The sequence below is a fragment of the Poecile atricapillus genome, chromosome 7, assembly GCF_030490865.1.
Source record: "Poecile atricapillus isolate bPoeAtr1 chromosome 7, bPoeAtr1.hap1, whole genome shotgun sequence".
Taxonomy (NCBI): domain Eukaryota; kingdom Metazoa; phylum Chordata; class Aves; order Passeriformes; family Paridae; genus Poecile; species Poecile atricapillus.
In genome coordinates this window covers 24419284-24440856 of record NC_081255.1, presented here as the reverse complement: position 1 = coordinate 24440856, position 21573 = coordinate 24419284, and the positions used below count along the sequence as shown (strand labels likewise).

The 21573-nt window shown below is 43.8% G+C and overlaps 1 protein-coding gene, 1 long non-coding RNA gene and 3 other non-coding genes across 6 annotated transcripts; 1 reads left to right on the top strand and 4 right to left on the bottom strand.

Annotated features, from left to right (window-relative positions):
- The first annotated feature begins 83 nt into the window (after positions 1 to 83).
- KIF2C (kinesin family member 2C) lies at positions 84 to 17330 on the top strand. Of its 2 annotated transcripts, XM_058843231.1 has the most exons (22): positions 84 to 203; positions 311 to 405; positions 2174 to 2275; positions 2496 to 2544; positions 4322 to 4363; positions 5207 to 5326; positions 6070 to 6186; positions 6587 to 6687; positions 6940 to 7035; positions 7950 to 8004; positions 8088 to 8250; positions 8528 to 8618; positions 10210 to 10273; positions 11407 to 11498; positions 11729 to 11871; positions 13264 to 13468; positions 13917 to 14027; positions 14537 to 14604; positions 15834 to 15936; positions 16013 to 16129; positions 16485 to 16611; positions 16794 to 17330. In XM_058843231.1, the coding sequence occupies exons 1-22, from the start codon at positions 140 to 142 to the stop codon at positions 16868 to 16870; spliced, it is 2202 nt and encodes a 733-aa protein (XP_058699214.1). In that variant the 5' UTR covers positions 84 to 139; the 3' UTR covers positions 16871 to 17330. The 2 variants fall into 2 exon arrangements, with proteins under 2 accessions (XP_058699214.1, XP_058699215.1); XM_058843232.1 differs by lacking the exons at positions 4322 to 4363; positions 6070 to 6186.
- Positions 14089 to 20218, bottom strand: LOC131581209 (uncharacterized). Its single transcript, XR_009278028.1, has 3 exons — positions 20172 to 20218; positions 19723 to 19823; positions 14089 to 14473 (listed from the first exon to the last, which is right to left on the bottom strand). It is a non-coding gene; the product is annotated as an uncharacterized LOC131581209 (long non-coding RNA).
- LOC131581315 (U5 spliceosomal RNA) lies at positions 19932 to 20046 on the bottom strand. Its single transcript, XR_009278076.1, has one exon. It is a non-coding gene; the product is annotated as a U5 spliceosomal RNA (small nuclear RNA).
- A 270-nt stretch (positions 20219 to 20488) lies between the features above and the next one.
- LOC131581317 (U5 spliceosomal RNA) lies at positions 20489 to 20603 on the bottom strand. Its single transcript, XR_009278078.1, has one exon. It is a non-coding gene; the product is annotated as a U5 spliceosomal RNA (small nuclear RNA).
- An 855-nt stretch (positions 20604 to 21458) lies between these two features.
- LOC131581300 (U5 spliceosomal RNA) lies at positions 21459 to 21573 on the bottom strand. The gene has a single exon (XR_009278061.1). It is a non-coding gene; the product is annotated as a U5 spliceosomal RNA (small nuclear RNA).

The following is a 21573-nucleotide window of genomic DNA, read 5'->3' as shown; positions in this document are numbered from 1 at the left end:
CTGCCGGGAAATGTAGTCCCGCCTGGACTCCCGGCAGCCCCCGCGGCACGCCGGCGCGCGGGGTTTAAACCGGCGGCGGTTGCCGGGCGGGTGTTTCGCTGCTGGGGCCGGACGTGGTTCCTGTCCCTGTGCCCGTGCCATGGATTCCCGTCTCTATCGTAACGTCCATCCCGGCGCCGTTATTAACATCCAGCGGAGCAGTGGTGAGGAGTGGGGAATGGGGAGTCTGCAGTGTCCTGGCTGCCGCCGCCCATGGGAGTCCGGGCGCCGTGTGGCGGCCGGGTTTGGGCTCAATGCCGGCTTTTTCCAGGCTTAATCCATAAGGCAACCGTGAAGGTAGTGAACGTGGAGCACTCCTGCGTGACCGTGGAGTGGCCTGAGGGCGGCGCCACCAAAGGCAAGGAGGTGAGTGAGGAGCTGCTCGCGGCCCCTTCCTTCCCCGGGCGCTCCAACGCCCCTGGGCCCCGGCGGGATGAGCCCCGGGAAGCTCGAGGCTCCTCAGGCCTGGCCCAGCTCTTCGGCCCCGCTGGGCAGGCAGCGCTTGTCCTGCGCTGCTGCAGCTCGCTCCGCTTGTTTTATACATAACGAAGGCAATGCTCTGGGTGTGCCAAGGTAAGGTGTGAGAGCTGCAGGTCCAAAGCTGCACCCTTTGCCCTTCAGAGAGGTCAAGGAGTTGTTTGGCCTCTCGCTGAATGTCCCAAGATTCCAGTTTTCTAGCTCTGTGGGCTCTTTGTTGGCTTTCCATGTTTTATGCTATAGCCTTTAGGCTTTCTTTAAAATCTGTTGCTAATAAGGTGCTGTGTTAATAGGGCTGGGTTTGATTTCCTCAATCTCTGCACCAATATAAAATAAATACAGCGTGAGATAGGATGGGAAGAAAGTCTGGGGCATTTGAAGGTGATGCGGCTGAAATCCTGACACTTAAATAAGTCTGATACTCAGCAAATGTACTTGTCCTTCTGGTGTCTCTAGAAATGTGCAGACTCTGGATTTCAGTACAAATCTTAAAAGTTGCCATTGGCTGATTGTTTGAAACCTAATCTTGCTCTGTGCATGTGCCTGCTGCATTCAAATATAAAAAATATACGGATTCAGATATAATTCTTGGCTAAATTGCGTGTATGTGCTAAGTTGTTAAATCTTTAGGAAGGATACTTCAAAATCCAGCAATTTTTTTATGTGCTTATGTACATACACTATGCATGTGCCTACATGCACTTATATTGACCACATACCTGTTTCTGACCTAATTAATTTTCCAATTAACTGCTAACCAATTTCATATGAATTAGACTTCATTGATTACTTCTCTTACACTAGAAAGTGGTATTTTCACATTTTAGAGAGCTTCATCTACTTGCTTTCTTATGTTTTCATGGACTCTTACTTAAATAATTCCAGAGTCAATTAAGAACTCAAGAACTTCCTGGTGGTGTTTGTGTTGCCTTGTTAGGTGAATTCCAGTTGTAAGCTGCTGGAATTTTTGTGTACAGGTGCTTTCAATCTCTTCAGCAAGTATAGTTTTGAAAAACAGAACAGAGACTGAGTTGTGGTATTTGTGCTTGAGCCTGCCCTATCCCTGTCTTTGCCAGGGTGCCCCATGATGAGATGAAGGCAGGTTTATGATTTCACATGAGAGTCAGTCAGGAAGTGATAGTGGTTTCCCCAGGTGGAATTGTTTGCGGTAGTGAGTGAAGATGCAGGTGAATTAAGCTATGGATTAAATGCTGAATCCTTAATTTCCCAGAGTCTAAACAGCTCTTTGACGTTTATTTCAGTAAGCACAATCACACAGTAAACACTTAATGCTCACCTAGCACAGAAGTCACAGAGCTGCTGAGATTTACTAAGATTAGCAGTGGGAGATTAGAGCAGGGGATGCCAAATGGGCTTTGTCCTTCAGAAGTGCTCTATGGCACCTGCAGAGCTGTGTGGTGTTTGGCAGATGAGGGTAAATGGCTTAGCTAACATATTTTGTCTGGTGTATTTAGGTGTATCAGGTTGTTCAAATGGAATGGGAACTACTGTTTTGCTCTTCTAAGCAATTTTAATGTAACATTTAGCAGTGGGTCAAGTTTATTTGCCTTCACTGAGAGTCCAGATTAGAAAAAAGCAATCCCTAAGTGGTAGCACCATTATTCTACTATATAAAATCCCACCTTTGCTCTTGCAGGTTGATATTAATGATGTGATTGCAATAAATCCTGAATTATTAGAGCTACCTCCTTCTGATGTGAAAGAAAATGTTCCTTTGCCGTTCAATGTAACTTTACAGGTAAGTGCTTTAAAGTAGTTTAGTTTCTTCTAAGTTACTGATGCATAGGTCTTGTTATGTATAATACTCTCAGTCTTAAAGTTTGAGATTTCTCACTTGTCTTTTCTGTCTCATAGTTAGGCTTTGGTCAGAAATTCTTGTTGTATTGATGTTGCCCTGAAGAGCAGTGCTTGGTGTTTGCTGCTTACTCCAATTGCTTACAGCATTCCTTGTTTTTCAGAAACAGAAGCGTAGAACAACTCTTTCAAAAATTCCTGCTCCACGGGAAGGTGAGAAAATGTCTTTTTTTCTCTGCTATACCCTTGTGGAATTGTGCTGGTCATTCATTGTAGCCACAATATTGTACTTTAGTGCCTCATAAGGCTGCTCATTCAGGCAGTGCTAACAAAGAGGTTACTGTCTCATATCAATGTTTGGACTCCTGAGGGCAGGAGCACTTCTAACAGGTTGCTGTCCTGTTCCTGTGAGCTGGGGTTTGTTGATGTGTTCTCCTCTTCTCCAGTATTGCTGTAGTTATTCCCTGCTTTAAATGTCACTAGGCAGTTGCTGTTGTAGTGAGTTTTAAAGTTCTGTACGGACCTTTGCAAATGCCACAAACAGCAGAAGTTAAGTGGCAATTATTAAGATTAAAAGTGTCAGAATGAGAGTGGAAAGGACAAGAAGGAAATAGTGGTGACAAATGTATGTCTCCTCATCAAGCAGTCTCCCTAGACAATAAGTAGAGCTTTATGCTTGGAGACGTTTCAGAGCAGGCAGCCAAAGTGCCAGCTGATGTGCCCAGCTCCCTGATTGCATGTCAGCACAATGTGTTGAGCAAAGCCAGAAGAGTAGGTAGAGATGTCAGTGTGGGATTGCTAAGAAATTGTTCTTCCTGAGGTGTCAGGAGGTAGAAAATGCCTATTTTCTACCTTCTCTTAGCTTTATTAGCTGATTCTTTAGACTTTTTGAATTGCAAATGGTATCATTGCAGGTCTATTTATAATACACTGTATGATGCTGAGGTTGAATAATTACTAATTTACTGATTCTCTTAAAGTGCATATTTAGCCAAAACTTGTGCTTCTCCATTCAATGGAGCTGTAAACAAAACATCCATCTGGGCTTGTCTGGCCTCTTGTGTTGCATGCAATGCAAGACTGGTAAGCTGGTCCCAGAAGACAACAGTACAAATTCCCTGGCATCAGAGAGGCAGGAGTTGTCCAAGAATCCTAATGTTAAGAAGTTGTTCTGTATTAGAGTATCCTGATCTTTCTCAGATTCAGAGAACTCCATAAATGTTATGAACTGACAAGCAAAATGATGTCATAAAGTCATGACTGTCTATATATAGGTCTGTTAATAGAACTGGATAGCCATCTGGAAAATACAAGGTGTGTTAATCCAGTCACTGGTTGATGGAAAGATGTCCTTGCAGAGGTCACAGCCCTTCTGAAGTATAGAATCTAACTGCATATCTAAAATACCTGTTGCCTGTCCTACTGGCACAGTCCCATCCCTGAAGACCTGCTCGGAGCTTAAGAGCAGCAGTGTTTTCAGCATTCATCAAATAATTTCTGTTGTTATAACTAGCTAAAGCCCAGGAGTGTCATAGTATCTGTCCTATTGCAAGCTCTGCACTGCACCAATTAGAAAGCTATCATTGACTTCACACTTGTTCTTAGACTAAACAAATTAAAGAAGATCAGCAGGTGTCTATCTCCATCTTATTCAGGAAAGGAGAGAAGCAGAAGCATTAAAAGCATTCTGCTTTCAGAATTAATTAAGAAATAGATTATTAAGAAATAAATATTGCCTCAATCCCACAAATCAGTAGGAATTTTTGACAATGCTGAATATCCTCACATACAAGAATCACTTCAATCAAACCAATTTAGATGGAGTGAAAGCTCCAGTTAATCTACCTGTCCAGAAGCACCAGCATTTATAGAAACAGTGCTGCTGAGTGTGAGATGGGATCAGGTCTGGGCACGTGGGACAAGAGGAAATGGAAAAAAATGCCCTTTCTGAGTATAATGAAACTGATGCTTTTTGTTTCTAAAATTGCAGCAGTCACACCTAATGTCTCTGCACATGAGCAGAAGATTCAAGGTAAAGAGTTAACAGGAGCAATGAATTTTGGGAGTGGTTCTAAGAAATTTGATTTAGAATGGAAGTGAACCCTTGGTCTCCAACAGATTTGGTGTCCTTTGTAATAATAGTGATTCTTTCTGGATAAATTCTAATAGTTGCTGGTCATGAGAGATGCAAGGAGGTCTAGCTTGCATATCATGCTTCCCTTTTTCATATCAGATTTGCTTTTTTTTTTTTTTTTAAAACAAATCTATTGAAGCAAACATTCCAATCCTTCCCCTAGGAAGCTTTGTGAAGGACTTTATCTCTGAAAGAAATACCTTGACAAGTGAAAATGGAGACTGCCTACAAAGGGACCTTTTTCAAAGATTTGCTGTTGTGGTTATACAGAGTCTTTTAACTGAATGTAGTGCCACAGCTTACTGTGCACCACACACAGCCTGTGGATGGGCACAGTGCTGCCCATGGCCAGTTGCCAGGCTGCTGCACCCTTGTTACCATCAAAGAATTAATTCATACAGCCCTGCAAGTGTGAAGCTTCAGAGGATTTAGTGATTTTCTGCCTTGAAACTTCCTCCTTCCTAGGCATTAAGTGTTAAGGTGCTGGAACTGCCATATCCTTATGTGAGTCCTTAGTGGGATCTGAAAGAAATTCACTGGAATTGCAAATCTGGAATGAACTGTTTGCTTTTCTGTAGTGGTGGGTTTATTGATCACTTTTCACCCACACGCATTGCTTTGTCTTGCACTTTGATAATGGAAAAGATCCTTTTTAACCACACCTTGCTCTCCACTGCTCTGTACTTTGTGAGCAATTATTATTGCAAGTGTCTAAGTGTCCCTGGATTCCTGTTTCCAAAGCTGTGCGTGGCCGTTCCAGGATGTCTGCTATCACAGAATCCCAGTGCAGCTTCCAGGAAGATGAGATGGCAGTAGATCCCTGCACTTCTTTGCAAACCAGAAGACATGTGTCACTTCCTGGTGAGTGGAGAAACATTCCAGTGAATTCTTAGTGTGAAACAATTTTCACTTTGTGTGCATTTAATTATTCAAACTGCAAGTCCCAGTGGGAGAGCCACCTGAACTCTTTCATAGGTAAAATGAGAGACCTAGAGGTCTGCCACTATGCAAATATCCAGGGCTCCTACCTGAAATATTTTCCAAAGGACTTTGAAACAATGTTGTGCATAATGATGTACTCTCTTAGCCAGAGAGCTGTGGCTGGGCAAGTTGGGTAGATACCGTATCTGCTTAATGGCATAAAATGGTATTCATGGGGCTAGAGTGGGGAGAGAAGGGACTTAACACTGCTGACAACACACCCTGTAACTACACTGGTAATAGTTTTACCTAAATTGGTTGAGTAAAGCAAGAACTTGAGCATCCTTGAATTACAAAATTGTAGTTATTTATTTTACTAGACTACCCTATGAATAGCTGAGGGCATGCCTTTCATGTTAAGCTCTATAAAAACACTGAAATAAGAGGCTTGATACTAACTTCTTGTCTAGTTAGTTTGACCTTGATTTTCAGCATTGCATAAAAATTGGTGATTGGCAAAGGATTTAAACGTTTACTTGTAGATTTACCACAGGTTTTAGATAGTTCTCTCTCCTGCTGCAGGAGTTGAGAAATGCCTGTGGTCTATGAGGCTTTACAAATTACGAAATTATTCTTGATCTTTGCAATCTAATTATTGGTTTTGGTCTGGCTTCTTTCTGCAGCTGGCCAAACCAGGGCTAGAGGGCTGGGTTGTATTCCAGAAGCCTCCCAGTCAAGTGTAAATGGAAATACAGAGAATCATCTGCCTGCTGCTAGAACAAGCTCTTCAGAGAGCCCAGGTACCAGAGAGCAGTGGATAAAGACTGACTCATCAGTCAGCAGTCAATCACTATGTGATTGCTGCTTTATGTACTCAGAGACTAAAGCTTTGAAAAGGTGACTTTGGCAGCAAGACAGAATATCTTGATCTTTTTTTATTACAGATATGTAATTCTGTGATAATGATATTGCTTCAGAAATGCTGCCTTTGCTTTAGGGTGGTAGTGGGACTTCCAAGGCAGTTTCTGTGATAGTTAGATCTGGCTTGGGAAGGAAGTGCTGCGAAATGAATGGCCATCCTTAGGAAGATGGTTATTTCCTGTATGAGTTAGTCTGTCAGCAACCTGGATAGGCTGAAGTATTTGTGCTTAAAACAGAGTATGAAATTTTAATCCAAGAAATTGTTTTCATTTTATCTAGTTCGAAGAAGATCTAACATTGTGAAAGAGATGGAGAAAATGAGAAACAAGAGAGAAGAAAAGAGAGCTCAAATGAGTGAAATCAGGCTAAAACGAGCACAGGTGGAGTACTCTACAATACACTTGTAAGGGGAGATTCTATATGACACTGTAGTACAGTAGTTGAAATCAAAACATATTTTGGACAGGCTTTGTTCTTAGAAAGCTGTACATAAGGGATTGATTCTGGTTTCAGAAAATTGTGAATCTTGTAAGATGCTTTGAGTTGCATACAGCTGCTTGTTTAATAGGCTCTGGGGCCTTTTTTTGCTGTAACAGATCAATTACATTCACATCCATGGTTTTTCCATGCAGGACTTTGACAGCTCCTGTCCAAACTGGGAGTTTGCACGTATGATCAAGGAATTCAGAGAAACTTTAAACTGCCAGCCAATATCTATAAGTGATCCAGTAAGTAAATACTGAGGCTACTCACTGCAGCCTGTAGACAGACTTCCCTATTTTGTACTGAAAATGTTGGCATCAAGCAGTTGGTGCATCACTGCACCTTGGAAATCGTCTGAGCATATTGTGAGCTTGAGGAAGTTGGTGGTATCTGTGAGGTCACTTGGCTTTCCTATTTAGGGCTAAGCTGTCTTGTTTTACTTTGTGTCACTAGTGAAAAGCCTGTGGTTCAGCAATTATCATGCAATGATATACGACCATCAGTTTGTAAGTGGCACAGCCACTGTTGTAGAAGTAGATATAATTTAAAATGGTCTTTTGAACTATTACAGAACATGTTAATATAAGTAATATGTTAAGCAGTTTTAAATAGGTCAAAAAGTGGAGGAAGTAAAAAGAGGTTGAAAGCTAGAGAACCCTGACTTGGTCAGTACACTCAGCCATTAAAAATGCTGTGTATGTATCACTGTGTGTCAGGAGAAGAGCTTGTTATCTTTGCCTTCTGTCTCACCCAATGGCATATACACTGCCCAACTCAACTGATGTGTAGCTGTGCTGCACAAATAGCTCAACTTGCTGCATCAGTAAAGAGCTCCAAGTCACCAAAAACCTCTTGGGTAAATGAAATTATTCGTTTGTCTGATTAATTATTTGACCATAACTGCAGTATTGATATCAAAAATTTTGCTGGAAAGCATTCCCACCTTACGTGTTGGAGAATGCTGCATAAAGAGAAATGATTTGTAGCGTTGCCTTTACACTGAGTGCACTTTAAGACTGACCTCCCTGCATCCCTGTCAGCTGAGAAGAAGCAGCAACTCTGATCAGCATGTAACAAAATGGATGTGAGTGAGCATTGGATCTCTCTGTAATAAAGTGTAATTGGGAAATAATTACTTGTTTTCTTACTTTTCTTTTAGATAGAAGAGCACAGGATTTGTGTCTGTGTGAGAAAGCGTCCTCTCAATAGGCAAGGTGAGTGTACTGACCAAACAGCTGTCTTGATCAGTTTGACTTGGTTAATTTTTGTTAAAACTGAGGGTCTTTTCTGTCAACAGAACTTCTAAAAAAGGAATGTGATGTGGTTACTGTTCCGAGCAAGTGTGTCTTGATGGTGCATGAGCCAAAGCAGAAAGTGGACCTAACAAAATACCTTGAAACCCAAACATTTAGATTTGACTTTTCATTTGATGAAACTTCTTCGAATGAAATGGTATACAGGTAATGCTTGCTGCTCACTGGAAATGACTTTCAGATAAAAGCATGGAGCTATAGCTAGATGGCATCTAAGCTTAAATAAACTGTTACTTGAAATAAGTATTAGAATCCTTTTTGGAGGAAGCCAAAGGACTGAAAAGTCTTAAGTTATTTTTGGCATAGCCTTGCTGGTTGCCTAAAGGTTTGATTTTTTTGAGTTTCTTTTCTTGTTAAAACTGATGATGATGAAGCAGTGCATGAAATATTTGCCTTAACTATTTTTTATCTTTTGAATATTCAGATTCACTGCTAGACCTCTTGTAGAGACCATCTTTGAGGGTGGGAAGGCGACATGCTTTGCATATGGCCAGACAGGCAGTGGCAAGACACATGTAAGTTTTTCTCCAAGGTCATCAATTTTCTAGCTTTGATAAAGTATTTCAAAGCTCCCCAATGTCTGAGCATGAGTAGGATTGTGTAAGAGGCTTGGACCTTGGTTTTATTGTCTTAAAGCTAATACTTTGTCAGATGTTAACTCTTTTTCTGTAGCTTTATGTACTAGTGGGTTTCCTTGGAGGTTGTGAGGAAAATTGTACTGCTTTTCAAAAGATTTAGAAAAAATCCTTTTAGAAATAAGAAATAGAAAAAGATTATTTTTCTCTTTAGAAAAAAGAAAAGTTGTCTTTGAAAGATTTAGGATGTCCTGGTATGTTAGTTTTAGTCATGGCTAGTCCTTGCCTCAAGTGCCTGTTGCTGTTTAACTCCTGTCTGTAAAGTGGGGCTATTAGCCTACATCTGAGACAAAGGCTACTGTCTATTCTGTGCTTTGAGCTTGAAGGCATTCCAAGGAATTCAGCAATTATGTAAGAATAAGCCTCTTGATGCGCATAAACATTTAAGTGATCTGGTATTGTTTGTGAGGTGGGTGAGTTAGTGTGTTTGCTTTCTAACCACTCCTTCCAGTCTAACAGTCGCAGTTTCAAGAAAGTTCTTTTGTCTCAAAAGAGAAAGCTTGTTCTAAATTTTCAACAGCTGTGTTGTCTTTAACTTTCTTCTTCTGGGAACTATGGGGAAGAATCCTCACAGCACAATAGTGGAGTCAAATGTGCTCTCCTGTTCTGCAAGAAGCGTTTACCTCAAACCACAGTGATCTGCACTGGACTGAGCTAACGCACTGCTTTGAGTCATCAGTCACTGCTGTCATTCAGTGTTAGATGCAAGTTTTAGGCTAGGACCTCCTATCTTTAGTGTTATGTAGTGAGTTGTAGATATTTTCCAGTAATCCAGACAAAAAGTTGGAGCTTTATAGAAGTTTGAGCACAGGCTGCCTTCATTGCACTGGAAAAGGGTAGAGAAACCTGCTTACCTGAGGATCGTTATAGTAATACAGCTGTGATGCACTAAAATCACAGGTGAAGTTACTTTCCCTTCCATGTCCTAGAGCAGAACTGGTGCAGGGACAACAGCTGTACTTTGAGACTGGAGTGCTGCACATTAAACTCTGGTAGATTGAGAATATGTAATGGGATTGAGCTGTGTTTTAAATAACAGTGGTAGAGCAAATCACTAGGATAGAACTAACTGAAAACTTTGTTGTGATTAAATATACTTTGGTCAAAGGAGTTACAGGTATTGTCTGCTCTAAATCTGTATTTTCATGTCATGTTAACTTCTGCAAGTAACTGCAATAATGTTATTCAACCTAGATCCTAACAAATGAAGTTTTGTCTTATCTGACTAGAGGCTGTTTGGTTGCACTGTCAAAGCAGTTTGCTTGGAGGAACAACTGCTTTGACTCTGCACCCCAGAGCCTTACGTATGCACTGCTTTGTGTAGGTGAGATCTTTCTGAACTGATAGGGAAGCTGCAAGCTAACTTAGTACTGCATTCCAGTACTCCTGCTGGCATTGTGTTTTTGGGATTAAGATGTGATAGGCTGACTTGTTGGTGCCATGCCTGACCTTTGGCCTTTTCTCTTCACAGACTATGGGTGGAGACTTCTCTGGGAGAACCCAGAATGCCTCACAGGGCATATATGCTTTTGCCTGTAAGTTGATTCTTCTAGGGATACAAAAATAAAATTAATACTTGTTTTTCTTAACTAGAATAACATCTGATTTTGTATGGTTATTTTAAGCATGTCCAGTAGAAGATACATAAAGTATTTGTGTTTTCAATAATAAGAGCAATGGTGGTACTTGGTGTTTGAAGGAGGTATGATGATTTTTTCATTCCTTTCACAAAATATTTTTCCTCTAGCCTAAAGTGATGACATCACATACTGAACTCACCAGAAGATACTTGTTTCTGATACAAAGAGATGACAGAGTTTTTAATTGGATATTTACTGCACAGAACCATTAAATTTTGATTCTTCTGCTTTGCTTTTGTCTCAGACATATCTGAGTACAACACAACTCTACCCATTTGTGTTTGAAAACTTTTTATGCATAAGGATGTATGTCTTGTGTTTCTTCCTATAAGCCTTAAATGCAAAAAAACCCAGCATGTCCGAAATTATTTCATAAAACGGATGCTTAGAAGTCCCTCCTTGATATAATGCCTGGAAAGTACCATGAAACCTGACTTTTACCTTCCCTTTAGAAAGACAGTGTGAACCTAGTCAGCAGCAAGTCAGCTGAACCAGGAACAACTATTGGCTGATCTCTGAAAAATAGTTATGACTGGCCCTCAAGGAGTCTTTGCTTTTTCAGCTCAGCTTCAAGGTCTGAAGCCTAATTGCAAAAAGCTGCACTGGATCCAGCCCCAGGGTCAACTAATCTGGCATATTGTCTCCAAACCCTCTGCAATGCAGATGTTCAGGATGCATGTTTTCTAGACTTTCTGTAGCATGCACTTGAAACACAAACATGTGACTTTTTCAGGCGTGTCCAAAACAATAGAGGATCCCAGTGTTCCCTCAGAGCAGTAAGGATTGTTGTCTGTGGGTGGCATTAGCAGTTGAAACTCTTGTATTTCCCTGTTTTCAGTCCCTGGGTAAGGATGCTGCTGAATCTGTTCTCCAGATGGTAGCACTGCACTGATTGTTAGCATTTGTTTGGATGACTGTCACTCAGTGCTAGACACTGCCTTATAGCTGTGCAGTGTTTGAAAGTAGATCAAGTAGCAACTAGAATGTGTTTTAAACCACTTAACTAAACTTCTGTCTTTCCTCACTAGCACAAGATGTCTTCCTCCTCCTAAACCAGCCCAGGTACAGGAATCAGAATCTGGAAGTCTATGTGACTTTCTTTGAAATATACAATGGAAAAGTAAGACTTTTATTTTTAAATCTTTACCTGATTTCTTTGGTTGAATATTTCATAAGTACCTGAGTCAAACTTAATACTTGCAATAGTTCTCTGTATTCTGTTTTTATTGGTGTTGAATTTGATGTCTATGTTAAAGATGCTGTTTCTATATAGCTTTGTATAAAGCCAGGGAAAAATACTTACAAGGAGTCCTTGTTCACATTTGCCTTAATCTTTTTGCCTAAATATAGGTGTTTGACCTCTTGAATAAGAAGGCCAAGCTTCGAGTCCTGGAGGATGGCAAGCAACAGGTCCAGGTCGTTGGTCTCCAAGAAAAACCAGTTAGCTGTGCTGAGGATGTCATCAGAATGATTACGATTGGCAGTGCCTGCAGGTTTGGTGACTTAAAACCTGTAAGAGGAGTCATGTCCTGTTGTATCTCCATGTTTAGACAAACATATGATGCCTGTAGCTGGTGCTTTGAGTTTTAAACAGAAACTTGTTCCCAGTAAAGGCACTGAGCAGCACCTCTGCATGAATACCAGGAAGTGGTTACAGAACAAAGGACTAGAAGGCGGGTGGGTGCCTTCCATAGAAAAATGTCAGAACTCCTCGTCCATATGTCCTCATGGAACTCCAATAAAAGAAACCATTCACACGAGGAGATGGCCACCTTTCCAGAAGTCTCAGCTAGTTTACAGGAATACAAGTAGCTCCCTGTGGGCTTATAAGGTTAAGGAACAGCGGCTGGTATGAACCATAGTTGCAAAAATGGTGTGGCTTAACTGCAGGCCAGATGAGCTATTCCAATGGCAACAAAAATACTGCATGTTGTTCAGGAATCTTGTCTAAAGAATCCTTGAAAGCAGGTGCTAAGGGACAGCTGTAGGCTTGGAGCATCATCCTGGCAGGAAAGGCTGTGGTGGGGGCAGCTCTGCCATCATACTGGTATCTTTAATTGGGTGTTAAAATCTGTATTACTGGGTGTTATCTGCTTCAGTCAGGTTGCAACTGCTGTGGAAATGTTCATAGGCAAATGAGAGCTCCTTGGCTTCTGTACTGCACCGTGTGGGCAAATATGCACATCCTAAAAGCTTATTCAGCATTCTGTGCATCCTTTTTTGGCTGGCAGTTTAGTCATGAACTGGTTTTACATTTCAGGCTACTCCCTCCTCCCTCCTTTTTCCTCAATAGTAGGGATGAGGGTGGAGCAGTGAACCTGCCAGCATTCTCAGGGAATAAATGATAGTGAAGGTCACAGGAAGATTTAAATTAAAAGATGTCATTCTGTACTTTGTAGCGATGGGGCAGGTGCAGCTGCACAGCAGAGGTGAAGTGCCAAGCCAGCTTGGCTGGAGAAAGGGATTTATCATGACTGTAATGTGCTAGTACAGCTTAATGCTGTTTAGTGGGGAGCTTGGCTGAGCTTACTGTATAATGGCAGATGCATTAGGAAAATGACATGTGGTGTGCTGAAGGTGTGACTTCCAGCTCAAGTGCATGTGAGGCTTTAGCACTCAGGCATTCCAATGTAGGCTGGCTGAGTTGAGCCAGGCGGCTTAAATAGCCTTAAATTTCCATAGCCAGGGTGTAGGTTCCTATTTTCCACAAGTAGTTCTGTGCTCTTAGATCAGAAGCAATTCCATAATTCACACAAACTTAAAGTATAAAAGCAGGGGATAAAGCCTAGGAGGTTAATTAAATAGCTACAGGTCTTATCTTGTGCTGTCAGGACCTGTTGTCTTCTGTGACACATTTCTAAATCTTGTTTGCATCTTTGCTGTAGGACATCTGGGCACACTTTTGCAAATGCCAGCTCTTCACGGTCACATGCCTGCTTCCAAATCATACTGCGCCAAAGAGGACAAATGATTGGCAAATTTTCCTTGGTGGATCTGGCAGGAAATGAAAGGGGTGCAGACACATCTAGTGCTGATCGGCAGACACGGATGGAAGGTGCTGAAATCAATAAGAGCTTGCTGGCTTTGAAGGTGAGCTACAGCTCCTGGAGCAGAGTGATAATCCACATGTGGATTCTGTTCAACTCTAGGCTTACCTATTCTGTTTCTTTCCAGTACAAGAGAAAAACAACCAAAAAGGTACTAGTTTAGAATGCGAGCAACCTAAAAATAGAGTATACTTCCAATTAGAATGTTTCCAGGAAAGTAGTGCAGTCTTGTCAGACATTGGTATAGCTATTTCAAGCTTCATTCAAGTTGACTTTTTTTGGGGGGTGGTTTGTGGCATATGATGGCTATACCTACTGCCCTGAGACAGATACCTGAAGTATATTTTAAAGACAATTAAGAACTTAGAGCAATACATGGGACTGTTTTCCAGCCTGTTGGGTTTACCAGCAGTTGGTGGTTGATAGCTTGCAGAGCTGTTTGAAGAGAGGTGCCAATTCTGCATTCAAAAGACTTTTTTTTTTTTTTGTAGGAGTGCATCCGAGCTTTAGGGCAGAACAAGTCTCATACCCCTTTTCGGGAGAGCAAGCTGACACAGGTGCTAAGAGACTCTTTCATAGGAGCAAACTCAAGGACCTGCATGGTGAGTATGTACAAGTCAAACACACTGCTCACATTCTATAATTTGATAAAATAGCTGCATCTTCTCTAGAGCAAAGGTGTTTTTTAAGTCAGAAAGCTTTAGATATTTTAAAACAAACAAACAAAAAAAAACACCCAAAAGATGAAACATTTTCCTCATGGAAACTTGCCCATGGTGAGTGAGATAATAAATTGGTGAGTAATGCCCAACTCCATTAGAAGAAGGGCAGGAAGTCTTTTTAATACAGTGAATCTGCAAGAGAGCCTGATATGCTCTCAAAGGGCTTTGCTTTCTGTGGATGGTGAGGCATAGCAGGTGCACACAAAGACAGTGGAAAGTTGGTTGCAGGGATGCTGGCATATCCCACAGAATCCATAAAGAAAAATGGACTTGGCTGTCTCCACTCCAGCCCTTTGTCCTCAAATGTTCCAGCTGTGTGGTGAGATCTGTAGGAACATTAATGAGCAAAAGTCAGACATAAGTCACTAAGGTTTCTTTTGTGTTTGCAGATAGCAATGATTTCTCCAGGCATGAGTTCGTGTGAGTACACCTTAAACACACTGAGATATGCTGACAGGTAATGGCCTTTCTGACCTGGGGATTTGAATCATATTGTACAAGGTGTTTTAGCTGCTTCTACTCTGACCTTTGGAACCTCAATTTCTCTTGTATTGCTTATATTGGCAACCTGGAGGATGGCTGTTAGGAGCAAAGTATCTTAGAGCTGTCATATGAAACTAACCTGGGTGTTCTGCGTGAGACATAGTAGAGATGATGTAAGACCATGAGTAATGTCTTCTTTCCTCAAAGGAATCTCTTCTCATGCTAGACTTCAGACTGCCCTGGTTCTCATAGGAGTTTACACCCCGTCCTGAATGGTTACCTCCATGCCTTTTACTTTTTGTAGCACTTTGTGACCCATCTATAAGGGTGTGCTAAGATTGCATCATGAATGAGTGTTTTAGTTCACTCAAAGAATCACTGGCAAAGGTAGCAGCAAAAGCAGGTTTAAAATTAAATGAAAGACAAACATTGTTGGCAAAGTTCACTCTACTACTTACTAGGTAGTTAAAGCACACAGAGAAGAAAATTGAGTAAAAACAATCAATCTAAAACTAAATCAACTTAAAATTATCTTCCTGGAAGCCTGGGGAATAGAAAAATGGGTAAGGATAGAAAAAGAGTAAGGATGAAAAGGACTAAGGGAGACCCTCCCCTTGAGTCACAAGGTTCATGTGACCTCCCCTTGTCAAACATAGTCCTGGACTTGACCAACAGTTTAGGCCTCAAGATTTTAACTGCACTTAATCCATAGCCTAATTAATTTAAATAATTAAACATAAGATTCTATTGAACTTACTATAAGCACAACAGTAGCTCACTTACAGGCCTAACTAACTTACAAATACTTAACATACTTAAGAATCTAAGACAGCAACCTTCATAGTATATTTCCTATAGCATAGTCACACACATGACCTAAGGGACTGTACGAGGTGTATGTACCACCCACTGTGAAGGGATTTCAGTCCTAGCTCAACTGATGTGAGTGTAAACTGCCAGAATGGCTCATGAATGTCCAGACAGGAAAGTTTCGTTAACACAAACATCTTCTGGCTTTCCTTTCTATAGTATTCAGGGGTTTCTGCCCACATAAGCCTGTTCTGGGGATGGTAACTGTGCAACTTTTAAAGTGCAACTGATTGATTCTTGCTGAGCGCTGATTGATTGCAGTAGCTGCTTTGTGATGCTGTAGCCGAGAAACTGACAAAAGATGAATTTGAGTGACAAATCTTCTTGTTGCAGAGTGAAAGAGCTCAGCCCTCATGATGGAGGTAGTGAAACTCAGAATCAGATGGAGACTGAGGAGACTGAGACCAGTACAGAAGGCTCAGGTCTTGAATTTAATGTATGTGTGTGCAGTGGCTAAACAGAACTCAAAGCTGGGAACAACTTGCTGTTCTTACCTGGGCTGTTTCTTGTAGCTCTCCAAGGATGAGGAAGAGGAACTCTCTCCCCACATGTTCAGCTATCGAGAGGTTATGGCTCAAATTAGTGAACGGGAGGAGAAGGTTGTAGAACAGCTCAGAGAACTGAGACAGGTATGGGAAACAGCAAACCCAGCCCAGGCCACCTTCTGTATGTTGATAGCAGCTTGCTTTCCTGAGCCAAGTGCTGCTGGGGCAGCAATGCAAGATGCTGTACCAGTGGTGTTACTTTTTCCTCACTGCCAACTTTTCCCTGTCTTTACTGGCCCAACTGGTTAAACTGGGGCATTCCACTGTTTTTGCCAGTTCCCTTTCCCCTCCAAATAACAACCTCTACTTGCTGCTAATGAGCACTGACTGCTCCTGGTCTGTAGAAGCTCAGCTATGTTGATTAGACTGCCAGATTTGAAGAAACTAACTGAATTTCCAGGAAGACCATTTCTAATCACTGTTATCCTTGTAAATACAGAGAATGACTACTGAACTTGACTACCTCTTGGGAATCACAGAGAAGCCAGATTATGATCTTGAGACCTTTGTGAGCAGAGCTAAGTATTTCGTGGAGGACAGCTCAAGAAATTTCCTCAGTGTCAGAGGTATGTTAGAGCCTATATCTGACTAGGACTGTCACTAATGCTTTTCCAAAGACCTGAAAGTAACACCAGCATACGTGTGGGGGTTTGAGCACCCAGTCCTGCATAGCTCTGAGGTCTTCTGAGAGCGATGGCTGGACTGGAGAGGTGATCAGTCACCCTGTTGTTTTTACCTTTCTTTACAGAAACACTGGATGCCCTGGGGACTGCCATGCAACTGGAGGAGCAAGCCAGCAAGCAGATAAGCCAGCAGAGGCCTTAGTCATTATAGCAAAACCTGGTTCACAAGCAATGTTGCATGCACTTGTCTTGTCTTGCATGTTTGTCAGTGGTTTGTATGACTCCTGTTTTAAATGTAGTAGGGTATCTGCAGGTCATATGCCCAAGGGCAGTGAACACAGCAGTCTTTTTCTTCATAGCCTGAATCAGGGTACTCAGAAAAGTGCTAAAATGCGCCTACTGCAAGGCTTGGGTAGGGGGCCTGAGAGTCTGCAGTCTCCCTGAGATATTTGGCATTTGGCCCTTTGCTAGTGACACTGGTCTCTCCTAAAAGAACTAAATACATATGTATAGGTTATGTACACACATAACCTTTTCCAGATATGCTTAAAACATGGCAAAACTGTTGAAGGTTTTGCTTTTATAGAAAGAGAATGGACTATGTGATTGTAAAAACCAGTATTTTAAGAAGTTGAATAAATAAATGCTCTTGGATCTCATTATCTTATCTGTCCTATAAAAAATGTTCCTTCCTGATTTTGGTAAAGTTTAACAGCTCCTAAAGACTGGCTGGTTGTTGGTAGGGAGGCTGTTTTCTTGGATGAAGTTTTTTTTCAAAGTCTTTATATTGTAATGTTTACATAAAAATCACTGAAAATATGTTTTGTCTCTTAATTTTGAGATGCTGCTGGGATTTCCTAACGGGGGAAGCTGGCTTAGGTGTAGCTATCTGCTCCCATGGCTCTTGTGTGCAGCCTGGGTCTAGGTTGCCCTGCAGACTTTTGCTCTGGGAAAGAGCAGGTTAGGGGAGGAGCAGTTGTAAGGCATTTGCTCTTTCTTATTTATTCAGCTCAGTTCAGCATTTGTCCTCAAAAGCACAAAATAGTTGTGTGACCAATAGGTTCAGCAACACAGGATGCAGGTATCCAAACATCAGATCACAAAGAGAACCTTCTACCATTACTCCTCCTTTTCTTACAGCTACCTTCTCCCTCTGAAAGTCAAGGGTGTAATTTAAGTGACAGAGCCCCACCCCAGCTCTGCACCTGCCATCTGTGGACTGCATCCTTGCTGTGTGGCTGGAGATGCCAACGATATTGAAGGCCAGTTATTCAACCTGGACTGGATCAATGGTGTGCTATGTTTCAGGGCTGGCCTGGAAAAGACAGCAAAAGAGCTAGGGCTCTTTGAGGGATGTAATCAAACATTAGTCACAAGCACTTAAAGAAGGGATACTTCAACCCAGGCATGGTCCTTCTCCACAGCTGGGGCACTTTGTGCTCAACATCTTAGGTTTTGGGAGCAGACTGGGGCTGAGCACTCTGAGGGTTTCTGAACTGTGGAAGCTGACTTGGACCTGGGCTCTGCCTGCATCACACTAAGACAGCACAGCCAGAGTAGAAGGGCTGTTATGCCCTACTAAGTTTGGACAAAAGCAAGACAATCCTGTTCTATTTCAGGTGTTAGTACTCTAGGATTATCTAGCCTTTCCCTGTGTAAGGAACGAAGTATTGCCACTACCTTCCCTCTGTGGACCTAACATTAGGTCCAAATGTTAACAAATGCTTATTTTCCCTATATCCACCTTGGGAGTTAGAGATCTGATCTGCAGGCCATCAGCTCCTACCCTGGAAAATGCTGTGTTCCTGTCCTGCCCTAGTAGCAGCAACAGACAAAGTAAACAAGAAATGTTCAGCTGTGCATAGATTAACAATCATTTAACACTCGGGCTTGCTGAGAACTAACTGTTCTTCCTGGTGTGTATTAAAGTCTGACAAGTTTCTTGTGTGACCATAAAAACCCTAGGACTCAAACATTACCACCCTTACTTCTGAGAGGGTGTCACTGGAAAACTCAGGTTTGCCTCCCTACTCACCAAACATTTTCTGTCCTCTGCTTTTGCAGAAAAGGTGTTCTGACAGCACTATCTTGTGGACACTGCAGGAAATTCATACTGAATAAACCAATTTTAGTGCAAATGGCTGAATTTCTTTAAGGAGTGAGTGCACAATCATAGGCACTAGATTTTCCAGTGGGTGGCTGATGTTATAAAATGGTGTTTCACTGCTGGCTGTAGCTCCTAGCTGTGTGGAGAATGCAGTGGCCATGAACAATGCAGTACCTTTCAGGCCTGTGCAGAACATACGTTGCTTCAATGCCCAGCCATCAAGGGTGACAATACACAAGGCCAGTGCAGATTTCACTTCTCCCTATAACTGAAATTTCAAGCCAGGGCAGTAGAAGGGAGGGTCTGAGTACTACCTGCAGGCAGCGATTCTGCCTCATTCCCAAACACACCCATCTCAGGGCTGGAGACTTGTCAGAGCTGGGATACTCAGCAGAGATGAGTGCCAGAGCTGAATGGGTGAATCTTTCCTGGGAGGAGTGTGTCCTACTCCTTTCCTACTGAAAGGATGCCATTTCTCCAAGGCTCTTTTTATGGTCCTATAAATTCTGCTCCAGTTTCTTACTCAATGGCTTTCGTGGCAGCTGCTAATTAAATGTATTCTCTCAGCCAAAATGTGTCTGTGTATGTGGACCACTAGAAAGGAAAGAATGATGCTTTGCAACACTTCTGAGATGTTAGCGGTGGAGTTATGCTGCTAGCATGAAAGAAGGATGGATGTAGTGTATACTGTGGCCACGTATAATGATCTATGCACATGCATGTGCCACTATGCTCAGGCAACCTGGGCTACTGTGGCCTGCACTGCTGAGCTGGGACAGGAAACACCCAGCACTGGAACTGTTCACCATCCTCACCCAGCAACCCTCAGTACATCTCTGGAGACCTGCAGGGTAGCATTAGTGCTTGAGGCAGCCCCTTCCTGGACACGGGCAGCCTTTGCTGCTGCACCCCTCGCCTCAGGGGACAGCCCCCTGCACCTCTCCTACCTGTGAAGGTGATGGCTGAGCCCTGCAGGTGATGACGGACCCTGAGTTGAAGACCCTGTTTGTCGCTCTGGAAGGCCACCCGGGGACAAAGGTACCGCAGTCTAAAAAGTGTACATACAACAAGGTATAATAACAACCCACTGGAAACCCTGTCTGCTTTAGCTCAATTGTAAGATTCGTAAGCTCTATTTTTAACCCAAGAAAAATGTAGCTCCACCGAAGTGGAGCCTCAAAAAATTTCTCGACACTCGTGCCTGTTCCTCTCCACGGAAATCTTTAGTAAAAGGCGAAAGATTTATACGATCTGAAGAGAAACCAGAGTATAACGCCCCCTTCCCTCGCCGACATACCCACCGACCGCTCTGCCCCCCACCAGTGAGGGCGACGCTCGCCCGCCCGCCGCTCCCGGCCCCGCGCCCCCGGCTGGCCCCGGCCCGGGCGCCGCACACCTCACACCGCCGCCGGGCACCCCCACAGCCCCGGGCGGGGCAGCGGCCGCAGCGCCGGACACCGGAGGGGCCGCGGAGCACCCTGGGTATGCAAACCAGACCGGTTACGAGGCGCCGCTAATGAGGAGGTGGAGCCGGCGGAGCGGACGGGCGGGGCAGCTTGGTTTTGCGGACCGCGGTAGCAGAGCGGATCCATTTCCATCCCCACGGTCCGAACGGCCAGGGCATCGCTGGTATTCCCCTGGCCGCAATTCATTAACAACGACCCACCCCAAAGAACGCTCAGCATTTGCTCTTTCTTTAACCAGACATGCTTAGCTCCGCCGTAATGGAGCCACAAAAATTCTCTTTAAGACTCGTACTAGTTCCTCTCCACGGAAATCTTTCGTAAAAGGCGAAAGATTTATACGATCTGAAGAGAAACCAGAGTATGGCCCTGCTTGGCCCCGCACATATGCCCACTCCCTGTTGCTACCCCAACAGCGCGGCGACGCGCACGCCATTCCTTTTCCTACTTCCCATTCCTTCCGGCGCCTCACGCGGCCCGGCACCAGCCGCTACCACAGCCCGCCTGGCCCGACCCCGGCCCGGAGCGGCGGCGCTCGGCGGGGCCGGCCGGCGCTGCCCGCACCATGCCGATCACACCGAGCGGAGGAGCCGTGAGCAAGCCCGCTGCTTCCTGCCCTCCTGCCGGGGCGGGGGGAGCGGAGCGGGGCAGCTGGGGACAGAAGCGAGCGGGAGTGGACAAGGACCCCGCGGCGCTCGGGTCTGGTCGCATCGTCACCACAGACAGCACCGCGCAGGGGTAAAATGTCGGCTCCGAGAAAAGGCCACCAGACGCGGCCGCCACGGACCGGAGCGAGAGGGCTTGCGGTAGGGGCCCCACGCATGTTGCTGAGCTCCGGGCGGGCTCCAACACCGCCTCTATCCCCCTGTGCGGGGCTGGAGTGCCCGGGACTGCCGGGCAGGTCTCCGGCTGCCGCTTCTCCCGGATCCGAACCACCGGCACGCAGCTGCTCCGCTGCACCGCCAGCGCCGGGAGGAAGGGTTGCCCGAGCCCCGGCTCCTCATGGCGCATCTTGTGACCACACAAGGGCAGTGAGGGGGCTGCCCCGGCGGGGGCTGAGCGGCAGGGCCCCCCGATGCAGGGTCAGCGCTGCCGGGAGCCAGACCGAAGCAGAATACGCTTCCAACGCCAAAGTAGCGCATGCGCCCACAGCTTTTATAACACTGTGCGTAGAACACGCTTCCCAAGCAGTTTGGTCTGTTTTTAACCAATTAAAGGATAGCTCCACCGAAATGGAGCCTCAAAAAATTTCTCGACACTCGTGCCTGTTCCTCTCCACGGAAATCTTTAGTAAAAGGCGAAAGATTTATACGATCTGAAGAGAAACCAGAGTAT

What these genes read in the sequence shown, in the direction of transcription:
- KIF2C (XM_058843231.1), top strand. Translation starts at nt 140, where the DNA reads ATGGATTCCCGTCTCTATCGTAACGTCCATCCCGGCGCCGTTATTAAC. An exon ending in AAGACATGTGTCACTTCCTG is followed by an intron (nt 5,327 to 6,069) that starts GTGAGTGGAGAA and finishes TTCTTTCTGCAG; the next exon opens with CTGGCCAAACCAGGGCTAGA. An exon ending in CAAACTCAAGGACCTGCATG is followed by an intron (nt 14,028 to 14,536) that starts GTGAGTATGTAC and finishes TTGTGTTTGCAG; the next exon opens with ATAGCAATGATTTCTCCAGG.